Here is a 21,855-nt window from a genome sequence, read left to right as displayed (position 1 = left end):
AAGACCTCTTTTAAAATAATATAAACTGGCTTCACTGACTAACATTTGCCACTCTTTAGAATATTCAGTTTGTGTTTTAGCTTCATTCATCAGGCTAGTCCTACAGTCTAGTAGAGTGACTCCAGATCTAGGCTGCCCTGACATTTTGTTCTTGAGGCACAGGAAAGGCAAACCTCTTCGGGATGTTTCTTACCTACTGGAATTGTGACCCCTCTTGTGGCGCAAGTAAGGGACAGGGCTGGTTACACCGAATTCGTTTTGACTTACCATTTACTAAACACTGCAGTAATCAATGAAAATTACTAAAGGGGGATAGTATAAAATAAATTCTGGATTATGCAGATTTGGTGTACATTTCTATTTCTGTTTGCACTTTTGAAGTAAAGGAGGAAAGGCAGTGGAAGGGAAAGAAGCGACTGTTTTTGCTAGTATTTGGGAGAGTTGTGCCTTACTGTGTCTTACTGTTTCTTGTTTGGTTTTTGGTTTTTTTTTTTTCAATTTAGTATGATTATTGAGACTGACCGTGCGATCTCTAGAGCTCTTTTTCATGTATTTACCAGCCTTTTAGGGGTTTGGGTCACTGTTATTACCCATGTTGTACCTGCTTTCCAAGAACAAAAATTTTCTGCGGTTTTGTGTGCTGTACTTGGAAAGTATCTTGCTGGTATTCTCTAGTAACAAAGTGTAGGCATATGTATTTAGAGGTCATTGTTAGCTTGATTCATTACTCCATTTAGTTTGGCTGGGAGCTGCAAAGTTAGACCACAGAGTGAATCCCTTCATTCTTGCTGCAAAACCATCATAAACTAATGAGTTACTTGTGAGAAAACGTTCTGCGCACTAAAAATTTCCTGTAAGTGTTTTAATACGTAGGGAAGCCTTAGCTTTCCAATAAAACAAAAAGTGAAATTAAGGGCTTTTTGGTTTGATTTTTCTTTTTTTTCGTTACTACTTGCAGTCCTTGCAGACTGCTAAAGGACTGGTGTACTTGGGTTGCCAATTTAGCAGCATGAGACTTAATGCATTTTTTTAAAAAAAATATGGGAAGTTTCCAGTTTGGGTTTCCCACAAAGAAAGCAACAGGGAGATGCAAGGTGGTATAAGGATGGCAAAACTGAAACTGAGGAAAATGCATTATTCCAAAATATATCTCAGTTTTGTTGGAAGAATCAAATAAGTTATATGTCTTGAAAGGCTTTTACTTAGCTTTAATAAATACATTGAAGAAATTACAATTTAGATTTTATGTTGGAATACTTTGTGCTTAAATTAGTATGTAAAATTAAAGTTAAAAAGTGTTTTGATGGGTAAAAGGATTTATCTTTAAATGCTTGTCACACAGATATCTCACCTAGAATACATTTGTAAGAATAAGTCCGATACTATGATGGAGCTTCAGCAGAGCCAGGAGGATGCTTTTAGCAAAATGACTGAACAGATGAAAGCACAGGAAAGCTGTTGGCAGAAACAAAAAAAGTATCTGGAACAGCAGTACTTGGGTCTCCTTGGGGAAGTTCATGCAAGGGCACAGGTATGATGCTGTGAACTTCTGATTTTTTTTTTCTTGTAAATATTTAATAAATTATTTCAGTAGTTTAAGTTTCTAACCAGTTTAAGGTTCTCCATGACTTTTAGTGTATCTTTAAAACAAAAAAACCCCCCCAATCACTGTGCTAGTATTAAATTAATTTATAAAAATGAATGTCTCTTAAAACATTCCAGAAATTAATGGATTAATTTGGTTCAGCAGCTGCTAGTGATTTTTTTTTGAGAATGTTAAAGCTGTAAGATTTAAATTGATTATTTTAAGAATGAAAAGGACCAACAGTTACTTTTTTAATGCCATGTTTTCAAAGACTGAGTAACAATAGCGTGGTGTCACCTGGCGATAAATTTATTTACATACATTTTGACCCCGACAGCCACTTACCAGTTACAACGGTAGATTTCAGAAGTATTAAAGGACTTTGTTTTGCAGATACTACAGTGGGGTGTGGTTCAAAACTGTTGTCAGTGATTTAGTAAAGTTATTTGCAGTCTAAATTTTCCCCTGTTATTCTACAACTACAATTAATTGTCTTTCAGGTCACATAATTTTACATGTGTTTCAGTTGAAAATGTTGTCAAGTATAGGAAATAACATCTACTTTGTTATTTGTGACTGCCATCTGAAATCTTACTTACTCAGAAGAATGCTGTATTTGACTCAGATTTGGGGCTTTGAACTCTTTGCACTCTGAAAAAAATGCTTATGACAGAGCAGTTTATGGTAATTTCTTGGGAATAAGTTAATATCTTGCATGTTAATATCTTCCTTTTGATAGGAATGGTTGGACTATTTGATAGGAATGGTTGGACTCGATGATCCGGTGGGTCTCATCCAACCTGGTTATTCTATGATTCTATGTATTTTTTGCCTGATATTTACATTTCACATTGGATATTGGCAATGATAAAAATATCCCTACATGTGGATCCAGACTTCTGTTAAGTTTCCCCAAGTAGTTTCATCTTATGAAATCATTGCCAAGAAAAAGAATGAGGAAATGAGGAAGCTTAATTTTAATTTAAACAATGTCTTTTCCCTCCTAAAGGAAAAGTGGAGTTATGTAATTTAAATTCTACCTCTTATGAATGCTGCACAGAAGAAAGATCTGAGTCATCTCTTTCAAACTCTGATCTGTTGTGGATGATTGGTGCTGTGCCATACTGCATCATTATTTGGGATGGTGCTGAATCTGTCAGTCTTCTCAGATGAATTGTGTAGACAACAAGCAGAATATGTACTGAAAACATGACTCTATTTTTGTGGAGCATGCATTACGCATGTCTCTGGACAAGACTTTATCTGTCACCTTGCTGTATAGGACTACTAGGTTTCTAGAAGAGAAATGCTTTCCCTTAGAACTATATGGTGGGCTTTTTTTCTAACGTAAGTTATGTAGTGTTGAATAGAAGCTGGTAGTGTTGTTAATCTGGGCAGGGCAGTGTCTGTATGTTCACTTAGATGGTTCATCAAAACTTTGTCTCGTCTATTTTTCATCCCATGATCCAGTTTGTCTCCCTTATCATTCAGTGTCAAACAGGGAAGAAGAAAGTCTAATTTCTTCTGGATTTCCAATCTGTGACTGTTTTTGGACCTGCAAATACCAGATTAAGTGTTTCCCTTTCTGGAATCCATGGATGTCTGCTGTTAGGGCTGTACTAATCCTGATTGCTTGTTTTTTGTAAGACTTGACTGTCTCCTAGTTATTGCATTTTGACGATTTTAGTTACTGCTGTGCTGCATCAGGGATGTGCACACAGACTAATGTTGTAGCCTTATTTCCACAGGAGGCACAGCAGAATGTGTGTACTGAATGTCTTTAAAGGGTATTTGAGATACTAATGAGTGCCATTGTGTATATATTGCGTACTCATATTGCATATTTATATATATGCATAAAGATGCAGAATGCAAGGTATAAATTTAATTATTTCAACAGGTTTTATTAAATTTTATAGGAAACATATAATCAATGTAAGTGGAAAATAGTTTGCTGGTATTCAGTATTTCATTATAGAACTGTGGGTCTCGTCACACTATGACATTTATTCTAGCACTACAAGGAAGCTGTGGCACTTTGCTGTTTTTTCCATCCAAAAGATCTGAGTATTAAATGCAAGTGGTTTAATGAACTAGTCCCTTGCAGGTGTTATTTCATTTCTGGAAAGGAAAGACAAGAGATTTTTGCTGTCCTTCATCAAGCTAGTGGTGTGTCATAGGATGCACCCTTTTATTTTTAACTTCGTCTTCAACTAGTGGTCTAAGCAATCTTCTAGACATTTTCTTTTCAGAACTCCTGGGTTGAGACTTCTTTAATTTTTCCAGTTGTTGGTACATGTGCAAAGGCAAACTGAAGACTGTCATTTCAGACTGTCGGAAGTTAATTGAGACCTCCTAACTGCAACAGCAATATGAGTAATGTGTCTTGGAAATAATTGTTTTGGTTTCTTAGAACTGCAGCAGAGAGGTTTTTTCAGGACAGTCTCCTTATGTTTAAAACTGCAGAATCTGGAGGTTTTAGTGGCAATGACACCTGCCACTGCTGCTGTCCCCAGCAAGTGCTGTTCAGGGTCCCCCAACTCCATCATAGGATCTGTGGATGTTAATTGGTAATACTTCATAGCTGTTACTGTAGGTCAAATGGATGTTGTAATCAGAAAGCAGTTTCACTGTTTTTCTGTAGGGCAGGAATTCCTAGAGTGACCTTACCACAAATCAGCAATAAACAAGGCATTCTGTAAATACCACTCTTCTTTGTCTGTGGTCTCCATGTTTGGACAGTCAGTGGAGCTTAAAATGAATATCCTTTTTCCTTGCTTTTTGTAGCAGGAATGAAGTCCCCTTGCTTTGATAGTGTGCCATTTTGAATATGTTACTATGCCTGTTTCTTAGCCTCACACAAATTATTTATTCAGCCTGTGCACAGTCTCGTAGAATACACCCTCTGAATTTTAACTATCAGTTGTTTAATTTGTTTATTATGTAGACATTTATTAATCTGTCCCCCTTTTTTGTGGCAGCCTTTTAAAATAGAAGGGTTTTTATGATAGGCAAAAATATGTTGTAAGAGAAAAATCCTGTAACTACTTGAAAAAATGTTATTCCAACAGAAGAAAAAAAGATTTGCTAAAGAGGAAAGGGGAATAGTCATCTAGGGAGAAAGAAAGGTCTTCTCTTTTGCTGACTTTTTGTGTTTGTTTGTTTAGAAGGCTTACTTTCACAGCAATGCAGGTGAACTAGCTAATAAGGGCTGTGGTATCTTGTGATTGTATGGAAAGACAGTGCGATCACTGCAGAAGGAAAAGTACATGTAACTGTACTGTTCCTGTCCTATAGGGTCTCTTTGGACATGTCTGGTGCATGTACTTCAAACATAGGAAATAAATGTAGAACAGTGGTGTTGGTATTCTTTATTTAGTTATATGAATTTATATATTTAGAAAACAAAACCAGCTGAAAACAGCAGAAAAAAACTTTTAAAATCATAATGCCATTATATTTCTAGTTTCCAGTTGTTTTCATGACAGAATAAAGGCTAAGGACCTAGTAGGAAGTAGGATAAAATAGTGTTGTTAGTAGCACCTAATTTTTTGCTAAGGTTTCTTAGAACCACCAAACTCTGCAAATCATTCAGGTGTCCCTCAAAGCTCACACATTGAAGAAATCCAGCTTGCCAGTGTTTAGGAGGATAATCCTGTGTCTCTTTCAAAAACTGTGCTTTTAAACTTTAAAGAAAACACTAGAAACAGTGTGGGGTAGGACAAAAACAATTATTAGCCAGTAAAAACAAGAAGGTATATTGCCTTACAAAACTTCTACAATTCTGTAGTCAGAGATTGTCTTGTTCACTTTTGAATGCTGCAGTACAAGTATAAGCATAAAAGCACCAAGCTTTTTTTAAAAAAATAAGCTTTAATTAGCCAGGACACTGAATGTTAGTATTGCTACCCAACAGCCCTGTAGGGATTGCAGTATGTTTACTCAGATATTGGCCTTTCACCTGTGGTGGCCAGAAACCATAAGTTGTTTTATAAATTCAGCTTACCTTTTCAGTTCCTTCCAGTCATACTATCAGGGTTTTTTTCCTATAAAAATCAAACACGCTAAATAATGCAATAGCACTGAAAGTACTGTACATGTTCATACCTAATTTTAGAGTAGCAGAGTGACATATGTGGCCTACAAATTGCATTTGTAATTAAATCTTTTAATTGCCCACTCTATTTTCGTATCACTGAAAGTATTTTGATAACACTACAGATTCTTGCTTTTTTTTAAAAAGAAAAAATGTTTATTTGGTCAAAGACATTTTGAACTGACTAGGTTACATCTCTGTAGAGGCATGAAATCTTTTATTTCCATTCTAGGGATAGAAATACATTGTTTTTTTCCCCCTTTTGTGCTTGCAGGAATGGAGGAGGGAGAAGAACAGGGTACTCCCCTCACCACTTGCTTGGGACCTGTGTCAAATAGAACACATGGGAGTGTGGCTGGATGACACCTTTTTGCTTCTTTCTGGCCACTGTTAGCAGGAAAAACCTTACTCCATTTTTAATGAAATTATGTATTGCTCTAAGAGAGGTAGCTGAAGCTTAGCGTAATCCTCTATTCTTCATCATACTGACTTGTCACTCCATTCATATTTACCTTTTTGTGACTGTATATTGCAACTGGAGTGTAAGGATTTAACTTGTCCCTGTGGAATCTTTGTGAACAGTGCCTAAATTTTATCTCCTTACATGACTGCATCCCGTTTGAATGTAGCCTTCAGTTGTTCCAATCACAGAGAACTGTCATGTGTCAAGGAGCCAGTCTAAGCCTCTGACATCTGCTAGTAGTGTCTTGATTGCAGCAAAAGAACTGCACGTTATCCAAAGCAATGAGTCTGAGTGGTCTAACCTTAGTCCTGGTATTCCCTGGGTTGTTAGTGTCTTCATTTTTCTACACTTATTTTCTTTTTAAAATCTTTCTCTTTACTTATTTGAGGGCATATAGAGGAAAATAAAAAATGTTCTGCAAGTTGAAAAACTCAGTAATGGCACTAGCCAAAATACAAATGTCTGTTTTACAATGTTCTTTTGAAAACTCAGTTCTGTATGAGACCTAATTAATCTGTGAATATATAAGTAGGGGGTTGATTACAAAGTAATTAAGAGATCACCTTTACTTCCCCTTCCCCAGCTGCTGCCAATCTGTCTAGGTTTATCTTCCAGAGTTTTCCTTCCTTCTTTCTTTCCTTTCTCTTACACTGTCTTTCTTTTCTGCTTTGAAGAGCAATGTTCTATCTGAATTTGGAGCATCCAATTGCTATTGTTAAGCCACCTCATCAAAATGTATGATGAATGACTAGTTGTTGCTGGACTTTCTATGGGATGTTGCAGTTCTGGTGGATTATTGTCAGTAATCTCAAGTCTGTCTGTAGCTGAAGATGGCAAATTTTCCTCGTACAATTGATTTGCTTTCATATATCTGGTTCTGTAACTACTTCCTAGGAGAGATACTTTGATAGTCATTGCTAATATCTTTTGTTCATTTAATGTGTTATTTGAATCTGAAAAGAATGCTAATTTTCTTTTAGCTTTTGTCTAAATAAAAATGATGTATTTAATTTAAGAAGTTTTTTGTAGTCAATATTTCTTATGGTTTTGTTTGTCCCTCCTTCCCCTCTTTGTCCCAGGAATACCAAGAAACAGCAGAGAAAAACAAAGAAAAAATTTATGTCCTTGAGAAAAGATGGGAGAAATTGGCTGTTGAAAATGTTTCTGTGAAAAAGAAGTTGAAACAGGTTCAGGAGGAGCATTCATCTCTCTTGGCAGCCTGCGCACTGTTGGCGGGTGCCCTGTATCCTCTCTATGGCCGATCATGTGTTATGTCTTGCCAAAGAGACCTTCTCCAGGATCAGGTCAACAGTTATGAATTAGTGAACCAGGAGATTAGGACCCTAGTTCATGCTCTCTCTGATGTAGAGGAAAACAATGAAGATGAAGCAAAACTGAAGAAAAAAAAATTCAGTGGCCTTATTTGGGTGTTCCGAAGAAGTGTGATTGCAATCTTGGCTGCTAACAGACTTAAAGTTTTAGCCCAGTCTTCTAGTTCCCTCTTCTCCTGGATAAATGGCTTCAAAGAAGGTGTTGGAATTCTAGTTTCTGTAGGAGACTCCAAAGGCAAATGTAATCTGTCAAGTAAGCTAATTGTTTTCTTCTTTTATAAGTGCTATGTCAAATTATGTGGTTAATGAATAACAAATAACGTTGTTATTAATAGAGTGTAAACACAAATTCAGTGACATTTTGACAAATGTAATTTCTGGATTTGTGATTTCTGGGTTTCTTGACAAATGTGATTTCCCCTAAAAGGAAATGCTTTCACTGTTAAGCATTGACAGTAGTTACAAGTACACATATTTGATATACTTGACATTTGTGTTACGGAAATTTCAGAACTAGGTGCTACCATAATCATCTCTGTAGTAATTTCCTTGTAATGTTCCTAAATGATTGACCATCAACATATTTTTGAAGACACATTTCCTGTTTCTTTATTCATCACTTTTAATATATATTTCCTGCTAAAAATGCAAAAAGTTGCTTTCTGACGCAGGTAAAATATTAGTATAGGATTTTTCTTTAGAGTAGTAGGTAGTAAATTTTTCTTTAGTATTTATGTAGTCTTCCTGTTCCTTTCTGTTACTGGACCAGCTCATGCTTCCCCCTGCAATGATAAATGATATTAAAAATGTTTCCCAAGCTAGAAGTTTCATCTATTTTCTGTTTTAACAGTTTTGGAAACATATTTAATACAACTTAAATTCACTTGAAAGAAGAATTAGTCTGTGCCTTATAAACTTGGGTTGGATTAATTTCTGGAAGCAGAATATAGTAGTGTGCCTTATCTAAATTATTCAGTTTTATTCCTAGCTACAATTCTGTTTCACAGGCTGTGAAGACGAAGAAAATCGCTGTGTTGAAGCACTCAGCTGGTTTACTAGTTCTAACCTCCTTGCTGCAATAATCAGTTCTGTCACTGAATTACAAGATGTTGTTAACAAAACAGGTAATTTTAAAAGTATGTTCTTGTAGTAGAAGATAAAAAAGAACAAACAGGATGGTTATATCATTTCCATTTTTAGGATTTTATCTAAACTATTCTAGATCAAGTATCTGGAGAGCTGTATTGTTGAAATAGGTTAATTTTCTTTAATTAGTGATATGATACTTTGTCAATTTGGTTTATGAAGTCATGGAAACAACAGGCTGGAGAGTGCTTCTAGAAAGCATATGAACAGTTTTGTCTGCTTGGCTGTGAGATAGAAAAAATACCCACCTACACCGTGCCAGCAGATATTTGGCTAGCCTCTTCTTAAACTCCTCCTGTGAAGTAAAATTGACAAGCTTTCTAGTTATCTTGTTCCACTGTTCTAATATTTTAAACATGTTTTACGAAGATCAATGTAATTTTTTTTTCACAGAGAACATCTATGTAATTTCTGCCTGTTTGGTCTGTGTATTTGTTAAATACAGGCCCTAAAACTGGTACAAATTCAACCTAGGACATTTCCGCTGCTGACTGAATGAGAATTATTTCCTACAATATTTTATACGATATGAATCTAGAATTTTCAATTTGCTGGCACCAGGAAGACAGTTTAATTCTATGGGTACTATTTTCACCTGGTTTACTTGCTGTCGTGTGTTTTTTTGGAAGAGAAATAAAATGCTCTCAATTTACACAATATATAGCAATCCTTGTTTTATGTCTCTACTGTTCTACTGTTCTACTGTTCCCCCTGTGTTCCCTCTCCAAGTATATGCTTAACTTAATTAGTTTTGCGTCTAGATTCTCTGCTTTTCTATGTGTCTTCTTGTATAGGACTCTACCATGATTATGGAAAATTTTAGTGCCAGTCTTTGGAAATATGGCCTCTTAATTCCCAGCTGTTAACTATCTTCCTTAAATTCATTGCAGTGAAGACTGGCACAATGTCTCGCTTTATTCCTCTGTATTGCTGTCATCTGTAGTTCTTTGATACTTGGTAGTTTCAAAATCCCCAAAATTCTCTCACAAAATAAAGGATATTAAAGGACAGATAATTTACATGAATAAAGGGTAACAGCAGGATAGAGAGAAGGTGATTAGTGAGCTGGTACCAGAAGTCAGCCATTGAATCAAAAGTATTTTGATTCGTTTTCAGATGCTCTCTTCTTTGATCATCCTTTTCTCAGTAACTTAAATTTACATTCTCACGACACAAAGTTTGAATTGTGTTTCAGAATATTTCAGGATTTATAGTGAAAATCTATAATGTGTATACAGTGTGTAGTAAGAACAGCGAATTGAAAAGCATTTAGAGAAGCTTTACAGCAGCATAGATCTGCTAAATACTCTAAACCTTAACAATATCTTCAATACCTTGCTGGTATAGAAGTATATGAGAATTCTGGTGGACTCTACTTACTTGATATCTCTGCATTCAAGACAGTTTTGATTTTGAGATTTAGGAAAAGCCATGTTGGGAATGTTATGGCCATGGTCAGTTTGGTGATTATTTCTTAGCTTATCTCTATTTGAAGTTATTTTCATAGAACTTCAAGAGCTAATTGCTTGTGTATTACTTGGAATTCTGTTGTTTGTGAGTTCAAAAGTCTCCCAAGAGCCTTTGGTTCAAGAAATAAGAGCAAATAATTTAAAGATGGACATGAAATTTCTAGAAGTATCCAGGTGGTCAGGCTCTGAAGGAATCTGAAAGAAAGCTTGCATACTTATGAAATTATTTTATGTTCTATAAATTGTATTTTAAATAGGGTTTAAAGCTTCAAACTGGCAAATTATTTTGATATTTGTTTTTCTTGATGTAAACAGGCAATCTGAGAGGCATTTGCTCTCTCTGGATCTTGAAATAATGACAATTCCAGATTAGACTGTGCATCACAGGAGAGAATAGGCACAAGAAGGTGCTACGTGCATCTATGACATGGCATGGTTCAGTGTCTTAAAAATTGCTTTTAAAGATGAGTATGTTCTGAGTAATGATCTGAGGCAGCTGAAAGAATCCAAATCCAGATCACTCAGATAACAATGGAACTTTTGGACTTGTATACTCTGATGATTCGAGGCATGTTTTTTGAGCTTTTAACTTTTTAAAAAAGTGGTTTGGGTTTGACAGTCATCATTTCCCTTCACACTGTTCATTAGTTCTGTTCTCATTCCAGCATGTCTCTTGGCTTCAATCTTGAATACAAATGCATTGAAATGTTGTGTTTTCTTGGTTTTATTTGTTTTGTTTTGTTTTGGCTTGGGTTTTTTTTTGTAAGGTTAGTTTTATAGGTTCGTTTGACTAGAATCTGGACTGTGATAATCCAGAGAAAGCAAAGGTCCAGGGTTTTTGAATACAGGTATTGTCAACTGTTACATACACAAAGCTTTTGCGGCTTAGCATGAACATTTTGATCTTGTGTAGTACTACCAAGTTCATTCTGTTGCTTGTTCTGTTTCTGCAGAACATTATTAACATGAATTCTTTCTTCACCTGTCAGTTAAGATTTGTAACTTTTCATTATAGTTTTTCTTTATTTGCATAATATAAGGCTTAATTACTCTTTCTGATATACCTGTATTTCTGTTACTAATTTAATGATTTGTGCTAATAATTAAGTTAATAATGTGCTTTTATTGTAATTCCTTGATTCTTCCTGGACAGGTATTTAAAGGGTATAAACTTAAACTGTATATTTTCTTCCCAACAATTATACATACAGTTCCTTTTGGAATTACATTATATTCTCACATTTTTCAAAGCAATCAGTAACTGGCATCAACATATTTCTGTGCATTTGCTCAAAACTAAAAAAAGAACAGAGGAGATTATTTGCCTTTTTATCCCACATCCCAAGAAAGTGGTTTAGGTTGTGGATGCTGAACAGTACAGAATAACAGGTAGTGCTCTTGTTTTGATATTTGCTAAAAATCACGGCAGGGGATACCTTTTTCAGAAGGAAGGCAGTACATATGTTTTAGGTTTAATTTTAGGTTAATATTACTAAACAGTCAAATTAATGACGGCATCATGACTGTAGAAAAGAGGTGGTGTTTGAGACTGAAAGGTAGGACATGGTAATCTGATAAGTGTTGAAATGATGAGATAGCTTATCTTTAATGTGATGAGTAATAGGAGGACCAACATAAGGAAAAGAGGTGAGTCTTGGACAAAGTAGACAGAGCATTATAATAGCAGTTTCTTCTGGGTATGAGAAAAATACTGTTTTTGTATTTTCAAAAAATGTTTTGTTGAAGTGCAAGATAGAAATGCTGGTTAAGATTTTTAGCTTTAAAGATGACTAGGAAAATGTTGTCTTAGAAGTGAAGGAAAAAAAGAGATTTACTATTAGCTGGCGTTATGCAGAGCATGTACTAAAAAATGTTACTCCAGTTAAGCACTGGAATAGATGGAATGGTGGTATTTTGAAACCAAGCAGGAGAATTGCTCTGAAAAAAAGAGCATTTGACTTTATCATGTGCTCTTTTTTTGTTTAGATACAGATTAATTTCATTCTATGTGTAAATGATAAATTATTTGTGCTGTGAGTCATAGTCTAAAATACCAATATTCATGTTTTGTTTGCCTTGAGCCTTTGACTTCATCCTCACAGAGAAATTCTTTAACTTAAAAAGCTAAGATGATTTTTTTTCTGTTTATACTCGTAACTAAATACTTTAATTCACTGCAGCAATAGGAGATCTGCTGTACTACTGAATGTAAATAAGCTCTTCCATGCTTGTCATCTTACACTGATAGTATCATAAGACAAGTAATGACAGATTAAGACCTGCCTAGCAGAGGGAAAACTAAATTACAAGACTTTTATTAAGGCATAAATAAACCTATTAACTGTTATCTGGAATACCAATTAGTGGAAGGAGCACTGACAATTTTATTTATCAACATTAAACACAATTATTAATTACAGACCTGACGAATCTAGCAGTAAGCAGGACATGTTGGGTGTGCTGGGGCCTTAAGTCCATTATATGAGAAGGATGATTACCAAAATCCTGTGGGGAAATAAGTAATTGTAGCTGTAAAATTTTAATTGCCTTAGAATAAGGTAAATTATATTCTCTTGTCTCAGAATATAAATAGTATGGCATTAAGGTACCAAGCCTCACTAATTTTGAACAGCAAATGATTTAGACATGTATAGAGAGGAGGGAAAAGAAGTCAGGAAACCTTCAGAAATTTTCATTGTAAATATCACAATAAAGTGGTTTATCCTGTACTGTCGCATCTGACATATTTGACCACACTTGCATTTTTTTACCTCCGTCCTATGCATTTTCTGAATTAGGAAATTGGAATGACCAAGAAAGACTTTAAAATTATAGTATTGTAAAAACAACTGGAAAATTATTCATTGACAAACAAATCCCGTTCTCTAGAATTCTATCATGACCCTCCATCCAAAGACTGATACGAATTTTCATTACTAAATACAGAATTTGTCCCAGAGTCTCTCTGAGATACTCCTGTGTGCTCCTACTTTTTTTCACTGACCTCCCCGACCCCGTCCTCCCCAGAAAACTAATAACCTCAATGTTTCTTTTCTGTTGTTTATTTCTGAAAGATCCAAAGCCCTGGCTTTCTGGACACTTACTTGTAAGTGCAGCCAGGAGCTCCTTTTCAAAACTTATGGACAAGCTGAATGTAATAATGGAGAGTGTTCCACTAGACAGCAGCAGGAGCATTACTTATCTGGAGAAAGACTCCTTGGTACAGAGGCTGGCTCGTGGACTTAATAAAATAAACAACCAGGCCCTGGAAGCTGGATTGTGTGACAGACTTCCCATTATGGTATGCATATTTATATCATGTAAACAGTAGGTTCACAGCATAAGTGTTACAGTGAAGCTTTCTTGATACTACTGTTAATTTTGTTTCAGATGGTTTATGAGTCTGTTGTGTTGAAGTTTACTATGTAGAGAATCCGAAGATTATTTGGAACACCTAAAAGCATTAGGGCGTGAATAGATCTTTTATTGCCGAAACATTTAAAGAAGAGATTTGATGTGTCCAAGAAAAAGATTTTTTTGAAGTTCTATCAAAATTCTGTTTGCTTTATAAGAACAAATTTGCTTTTGCCATTAACTGAATGTTAAAATGTTTAAGTTCTTTTTTTTTCCTTTTTTTTCCTCCTGCTTAATTTTCTCTTTTTTTAGCAAATATAGACTTCCTCCCTTTAATCAAAATTAAAAGATAAAACTGTTTCTCACGTAATCTGTCTTCTGTTGTGGGCCTTACGTGAAAACAGGTACTTGCTTGAAAACAGAATTTTCAGTAACCCTCAACAGTAGGTGAAATAGATTTATGTTTTTCCACTCCTGTGTGTCTTTTAGAGATGGGGGCAAACTGACAGCTTTGTGGTACCCATACTTGTGTATTAAGTGTAACTGATTTTATTGCTAAGATAACAGATTTTATTCCAGATGAATTTGTTTTTGTTTACTAACAGGAAAGCATAGCATTCTTGCAGAAGCAAGTATTTGAATTTACACAAAGACTTCATACAGCAGAGGTGGAACGCCGCTCTCTGCGCTTAAAACTTGCAGAATTTAAATGGAACTTCAGTGAGATGAAAAAAGAAGCTGACAAAGCCCAGAGCCTACAAAAGCAATTAGATATATTTAAGCGATCTGTAAGTATATGTGATCTAGAGGAAACGGCTTACAGGAGATCCTCTTTCTTACGCATTTTTGATTTGTGTTCTTTTGAAAAACAAGTATAAAATTCATCTACTGTTAACAGAATATTGTAGAATACTTGCCTTGTAAATGTCACCAAACTGTCAGGTGTGTTTAGAAGTATCTCCTTTCCACAGGACTTTCTCTTTGATTGTAAAATGAGGTATTCTGTGTAAATTACATTTGGTCTTTAGCAACCCAGGTTTTCTTCCAGTTGTTGAAAATGGTGTGCTTTACATATCTTAGAAGGGTCTGTAGATTTCACTTCAGCAGAGTAAAGTCAGCCGGAATGAGAGTATCCCGTAAGTACGTTCATGAGAAGTTCACAAAGCATAAATGTAGTATTTTAAACTTTGTATGGATATTGCTGAATACTGCAATAGACATTTTCCTGTGCTTTTGACTGTGGGTTATATCCTGAGCTAATCAGTGCACATCTTAGTGTGTCTGCTTTCTTGAAGGAGTAAGTTATGTCAAGTTAAGAAGAAAAAGCCCTCTTCTACATCTCAGTAGTGTATATGCGCCAAATTCCTCTGACCCTTTACTATCACCGATGGATATGCTTAAATATTATTTGTTCACTAAACTGTAAATATCGCTGTCTGACAGGAATTAGAAGAGACAAAAAAGGTTTCTTAATCACCTGAAGCCACAGTATAGTGGGTAATGGACATGACATTTGAGTGATTGATGACATTTTGTAAGTTGTTGGCTTGTTCCCTGTCATACTCATGGATCTGTGTCTTATTGGAGGGCCAGAAAATTTAGCATGCTGGAGATGCACTGAGCATCTTTCCTCCTGTGCTTATTATGAATAAGGGTTTTATGTTCTTTATGGATGCACAGTGTAACTGAAATAGTCGTGTTACAGAATGAGCAGCATTTACGATAGCTGTGCCCAGTGTTAATCTTGTAGCCTGGTTGGCAGACCTGTCAGTGTGTCCCAATCAAAACACTTCCAGACAGAGAGTATTTGATAGATGATTTCACACCTGTTCTCCTTCCTGTTCTTAACTGATAAAATAGACTTCTTACTCATATGGACAAGATTATATTCAGTCATTCAGTTTTGTTCTTAATGGGTTTTACTTTCTTTATAGTTTATTGATGATCATTTTCCTTGAAGAATTATCTTATCTTTCCAGAACATTTTAGGGAGGGGAGGAAGAGTCCAGGAAGACGTTTACAAGGGTTAATAAGATATGAACTGAAATACGGGACATTGATCTGCATATTTGCTTCTAAACATTGCTTCTTTACAACCTGGGGTGCTAATTTGAATAGAATAATGAACGTGTGTTACAGTACCATTGGTGCTTTTTTGAAAAAAATACCATGAATGTAGTTGTCTGCCATTTTATTGTTTGATGATCTTTATGTTACAAAATCTAAACATTCATCTTTAGCATGCTTTTGGTTTAGAATTTGATGGTGTTACAAGTGGAACTCTGGAAGTAAAGCATGTAAACACTAAATACAGTTATACCAGCAAACGTGATTTGTTTCTCTTACCAGAAATTGATCACCCTTGAGAGATTTGAAAGTTCATGTGAAGAATTAAATAATGGATATATTCGGAAGCATCAGGCACCAATGCTTTTGAAAGAACAGACGCTACAGCCACAGGAGTTAAATAAGCATCTAGAATTGCAGTCCAGTGAAGAAGCAGATGAAAACCAAATCTTAAATGAAACTGTAAAGGTAACATGATTATTGTTCCGAAATAGGCACCAGCAGTTTAGCTTCTGGTGAATAAGCCAATGCTTACCGTTCTTGTGCAATTAGAATTACAGGAGTAAACACACATACATAGTACTCACTCCACTGGAAATTCAGGCCACTCAGAAAACATTTTAAAATGAAACTCAAGGTTTAACTTGCCTTTTCTGCTTTCATGACTGGTTGGTGTACACCAATATCTGTAATCTGTGAAGTCTCTGGATTTTACATGGTATATAAGAGGCAGCAGTTCTGCCTATCATGAGTTTTCTGCAGGGTAAAGGAAAAATGATGGAAGAAATATAGAAATATTTTGATTTTTTTGGTAGACATCATGAGAATATTTTAAAACCTGGATTAGCTGTTTCCTACAGCTAATTCTAGGGTAGAAAATGCATTTACCTATTTGAAATATGCAAGGAGAGAGTAGAGAAAGATCGTTTTTCATCAGGTTTTAGAATTTTTACTGGACAGAAAGAGTAACGAGGGAAAAGATGTTACCAGAGTCTCTCATAGCAAATCAAGTTGGAGACAGAGAATAAAAAGTTTGAAACCAGGTGGATATGTAACATGGGAAGAGAAGAAGCCTTGTGATGGCAGGTGAGTAATGTGTGGTGACCTGAGCCCTGCGGCTTTTATTTATTTTTTATCTTAAGCAAGCTTTGCTGCTTCTGTCTGCTTTTCAGCCCTACCTCTGTCTTTCCACCTCTCAATATTCTTCTGTGAATTGATAGCTGAGTGAAAGAGACTGCTTCACTGATGTTTTGAGAAAAAGAAGCACTTGTGATACTGAGGAGGATTTAGGGAGGAAGTGGTAAGAAATGACTAGAGGCAGGAGGAGAACCAAAAAGATACAAGCTACAAAACTAGTAGAAATGCCAGAAACCATTGTTGAAAATGTAACAGTGAAAATGGATGTCAAGGAGAATGACTTGCAGCAGAGTTGAAATGATGTAAGTTTGGAGGAAGCTGAAGGTTGTTGTTAAATTTAGTAAGGATTTTCATTAGCAGTATTACTTATTAAAAATGTCTTACCTCACTGGGGGTGAAAGACAATGACATTTCCAGTTTACCACTGGTCTTCATGTATTTTCTCCCTCCCAGTCCTCCAGATGTGAGTGTTTGATTTCAGTGTAAGAATAAACTTGCTTAATGTTTAAGTCAGGGTGCTTGTTAATACTGTTGCTTTCTTGTTTCTGATATAGCTTCATTAGATACATGCTACTAGACTTGTGTTTGATTTCCTGGGAAATACTTAATTCAAGATTTTTAAATGGTTATCAGGATAATAAAGAAGGGAAAGAACAGAAGACATCTGTTATTTGAAGTCTTCATTAGGGTCTATTCTTCATACAGTAATGCATGTTATTTCACTATGTAAAACATACCTTTACATTCGTTCAGAGGAAATGCAACCAGAAGTTAATGGTAGGCATTTAAAATAGAAGATAGTGTTTTAAACAAATCTATTATGTGGATTATTTGATACTGAATTAGATTTAACAACTTCTGTTTTTTATTAATTTAAGGCTAGATACAGTTTTATTGAGAGAGTAGTGTATATGTTACGTAGTATATAGTGTAGTCGTGTATATATTATGGAGTATATTGCTCCATAATTCTCAGTGTTTTCCAGGATGGAGTTTTTGAGCCAAATTTAAGATACAGACTTGATGCTGTCTGCTGTTCCTGAACTTCTGTTTAAATACCAGAAGGTTAATTCATGTCTTTTAATTCATTCATGATTTTTACTACTGTAGTTAGCACAAAATTGCATTGTGGTTGTAACGGCCTGTATTTATGAAGAAAACATAAAAAACACTTGTGATAACATGTCAATACGTGTTCATTTCTTGATTAGTTTTCTTTAATCACGCGTATATTATTTGATAATGTATACTTCCCACATCATCATCTTGCCTTTGGTTTTTATCATTATTTGCAGTTCCAAACCTGTACTTCCTAAATTCAAGTAGCAATCTGACACAAACTACTTTAATACCATGGGACAAAAGGGCTTTTTATTAATTTTAAGCTCTATATGTTTGTTTTTGAAATTTGAGAAAATGTCTTTTATAAGCTTTTTTCCCTATACACTTCACCACAATCCCACTTTATTCATGACTTTATTCATGGCAGTCAGAAATAGTCTGCTTTTTCCCTGGTGTTTGAACTGACAGACCTTTTTGCTCTTGGCTGATTGGTTTTCTGTAGCCTTTGTTTTACAGTATAGTGGAACAATGTCATTTCTGTAATAACCCTGACCTTGTAAAACACTGTTCTTGGAATTGTGTAAGCATTTAAAGTATTAAATAGTCCAGAAGTATGCAAGAGAACTGTTGCTCTGAAAAAATAAAATAGAAAAAATAGGCCTCAATCTTTATCTTAAGATACAAAATAATTTATAGGTCTAGATTAAGTATAAATAAAAAGTTGGAGAGTGTAGTGGTGTAAGTGTTTTTGGATGGAGTAGAGTATAATGGAGTGAAAAAAACCTTGCTTTGAATTGTTTATTCATAGTTTTTAAAAGGTAAGAAGGAGAAAAAGCGTTAGATACTTCTTACTTTTGATAACTTGTTTTTAAACTTTTCACACTTCAACAGCAGTCAATAAGGAGGTATTTTGGTATTCACATACTTTCATAAAGTAGGTTATTAAAGGAGTAATACTTAATTTCTTAGCTTTATCGGTTCAGATTTTAATCCTGTATGTTTTTATCTTCTTAATGGCATATACCATAGAGACATCCAAGGTAGCCAATTACATTCAAGGTCAGCTGTAACTAACTCTTTTACGCTACTGTTTTATTAGATGAGGTGAATCGGTAGCTCTGATTCCCCTGTCTTTCAAGAGAGACTTCTACACAAATGCTTAGCAGACATCTATAGCAGTCATAATTTTTACTCCTTATACGAGCATGTCTCGATTCCTGTAAAAATACTTTTTCTTCTGTTGACAAACACTATGTATGTATTTACTTCCTTGTAGGTATGGTAGTACCTGTAATAAAAACTGTCCTTTTAAGGTTTTATTTATAGAGCATGTCCTATAAATAGTTAACAAATAACTCTGTGCATTTCGAGTGCAATATGTGTTACGTTGTGTAGCTTGCTAGTGATCTGCCTCAAAATAGTCTTTAATACATGTTTTAGAAGATGATACCCTAAATTTTGGGCTTATTTACTCTACTGAGTTTAGCGAAGCTGACATTGATTTGCGACAGCTTAAATGACTAAAGAATCTCATCCAAATGCATTGATAACATTCACAGAAATGTTTTCTGCTGGGAAGGTTTGGAGTGTTTCTTTTCATCAGCTATTTAATTTAAATCATTATTTACATATTTTGTGGTCTGAAAGTGTGGTGTTCTTTGCTAAATAGACACATCCAAATTAATTAGATTCTGATGGAGATTGCACTTTCTGTGTTTGTTAGAAATGGATGTTTTCCCTGAGCAGGCTCTGTGTTATTGATGTGGATTTCATGTGAGGGTGGTACACAATTCACTAGTTTTTATTGCTTTTCCTCTACATACATGTATTGCCACATATGTTCCCTGAAAGATCATTTCAATTATTTAATGAATGTCTTCTATTAATACCATTTTGCGCAAATTGCAAGTCATTTTTGTTGTTAGCTATTTCTGCAAATGATGCTGTATTCCAGCTTCCAGAAAGGTTAAACGATCCAACTTATATGAGAAAGACCAAGTGATTTTCATGCTTCTAAAATAGAACAGCAATGATTATAGTCACTGTAATAACAGAAATAGGTTTTGGATTTTTTTTTTTTTAATTCTTGAACATCTTATGTTGGAAGGACTGTTCGTATTTGGGTGCACCGTGGGATACTTTTGATTCCCAGAAATCTTTTTTTTTATTTGGCCAAGAAACAGGATTTCTGTGTATTATCCAGCTAAATTAAAGGTTATTCTTTAAAAAAAGCACTATAGCTGATTACCATAAGCATCCGACTTAATAGTGAATTTGTATTTATCAAGTCTAGCATGTTAAAGAGAAAGAAGCTCCCCTTGAGTGGATTAGAAAGGAAAATTTGTAATTCATTAATTAAGTGGGTTTTTTTAGTTTTCATACTCTGTATGTTCTGAACACCTAAATAATTTGTAAAGTAAGATTAGCATTGCTGTCTGCCCTGTTCTTAGTCAAAAGAGGTCCTATGTTTCTTTATTACAGTAAATTGCAGGTTAAAGAGTTTTGCATGTACTTCTGTTTGCATTAACACTATTTATAAAATAAGCAAGCCTGCTCATTCTCCTTCTGTTATGTAACTTCAACTACTGATAAATGCTTAGACAGGAAGTCTTCAAAGAGTTAGTTCAACTGAAGACAACTGCAGCATGTCCTATATGTTTTCTTGTTTAAAGATAGCAATGCACTGTACGTGGTATGTAGTTATATGGGAAGTGATAGTCTTCCCAGACTTACTTCTAGCAGCTGGTGTTTTCACATAATAGGAGAGACACATGGAGAGCATCCTGTTCTGTGCTGGAATTGAGAGCTTCTGTTCACAGGAGGAAAGAGAACATGACTGTGACAATGCCTGCATTCTGTTACCCAATCTGTACTTCAGATATCTAAACTTAAACTTCACCTTAAATTTCTCTCTTCTATGGTTTGTCCAGGAAGTCTGTTTGTTCTATTGTTTTACTCTCTGCTATTTTATCTTAATTTTTTAGAATCACAAGATTCTTTTTTCACTTTGAGCGTCACCTCATTAGGACTATTGATCCCTGCATTTCGTTTCCTTGCTGAACTAATATTTCCAGCCAGATTGTTATGTCTCTGTATTTCCTTTGTTCTGTGCCTAGAACATTCATCAGTATCAGCATGAGTAGCCTGGAGGGACTGAGGTCAGTATGTGGCCTTTAGAGAAGTATTGCATTTGTTCCATAGTCATCTATGAAGCAACCAAGCAGCTAGCCACCAAGTTGTTGAAGGTCTGCCATAACTTTCCTGAGTCAGGCTTTCTGGAAAATATGTAAGTAATGGGCAGGATAGGAGAAAGAATAAAGTTAAAATTTATAGTTATGAGCTAGTTATGTGTTTGCATTAACATGATGTTCAGTAAACAAATTCAATTTTTGTGGTATGAGTCACACAAACATAATTTAATTAGAAGCTATTATATTGAAAGGATGTTGGTGTTACATTTTTTTTTTACTGTTTCATTCCTCTGCTGTTCCTCTTGTCCAGTTTTGAAAGTCGAATCTCAGTAATGCTTCATTTTAGTTTGAGCAGTGTTAGGATTTTACGCTGAAGTTGAGCACGTATTCATACCAGGTGAACACATTTTGTTATTTTTTTAAAAATTATCTTACTACAAAATATTTTATTGGTTAATATTAATATTATATCATTCAGGCTGGTTCACGGTCTTGGTATAGTAAGAAAATAATAAAATAATCTCCAAAATTGCTTGTACTTTATATTAAGGTTAGAGTGAAAGGAATTGTCAGTTTATTACATTTATGGTCAGTCTTGTCAGTTGTAAACATAATAATAAGAAAAGGTGTCCCTGTGTTAGAAGAATTCATATTTTTTTTTAATGAGTCAAAGAGTTTAAGATAACTGAGGAGGATGCTCTCACTGTTATAACAATTTGGGTGCCATTTAGGCAGTGAGACAGAACACTGGATTAAGTCATGATTGCACAATATCACTTCAGTTAATCTTTGAAAGCTAATTATAGCCAGGAGTTAATTTCCAAGTAAGAATAGGTTTTCCTTTCTGTAGAAAATTACTGAATAAGTTTGATCATGCTAGTCTGATGCAGTAGTCTGGTTTCAACAGTCGTTCTACTAATTATGCACTTAAGTGCCCTTCTGGTAGTTTGTGCAG

The 21,855-nt window shown here is 35.0% G+C and overlaps 1 protein-coding gene across 2 annotated transcripts in view; it reads left to right on the top strand.

Moving 5' to 3' along the window:
* Positions 1-21,855, top strand: part of CCDC171 (coiled-coil domain containing 171) — a 148,404-nt gene that overhangs the window by 57,446 nt on the left and 69,103 nt on the right. For both annotated transcript variants that reach the window (XM_069879831.1, XM_069879832.1), the window contains 6 exons: positions 1,343-1,531; positions 7,224-7,728; positions 8,483-8,599; positions 13,165-13,391; positions 14,050-14,232; positions 15,794-15,979. In XM_069879831.1, the coding sequence (XP_069735932.1) occupies positions 1,343-1,531; positions 7,224-7,728; positions 8,483-8,599; positions 13,165-13,391; positions 14,050-14,232; positions 15,794-15,979 (1,407 nt within the window). The remainder of the gene's footprint in view (positions 1-1,342; positions 1,532-7,223; positions 7,729-8,482; positions 8,600-13,164; positions 13,392-14,049; positions 14,233-15,793; positions 15,980-21,855) is intronic.

The sequence above is a fragment of the Phaenicophaeus curvirostris genome, chromosome Z, assembly GCF_032191515.1.
Source record: "Phaenicophaeus curvirostris isolate KB17595 chromosome Z, BPBGC_Pcur_1.0, whole genome shotgun sequence".
In the NCBI taxonomy this organism is placed as follows: domain Eukaryota; kingdom Metazoa; phylum Chordata; class Aves; order Cuculiformes; family Cuculidae; genus Phaenicophaeus; species Phaenicophaeus curvirostris.
This window is presented reverse-complemented; position numbering and strand designations above follow the sequence as displayed.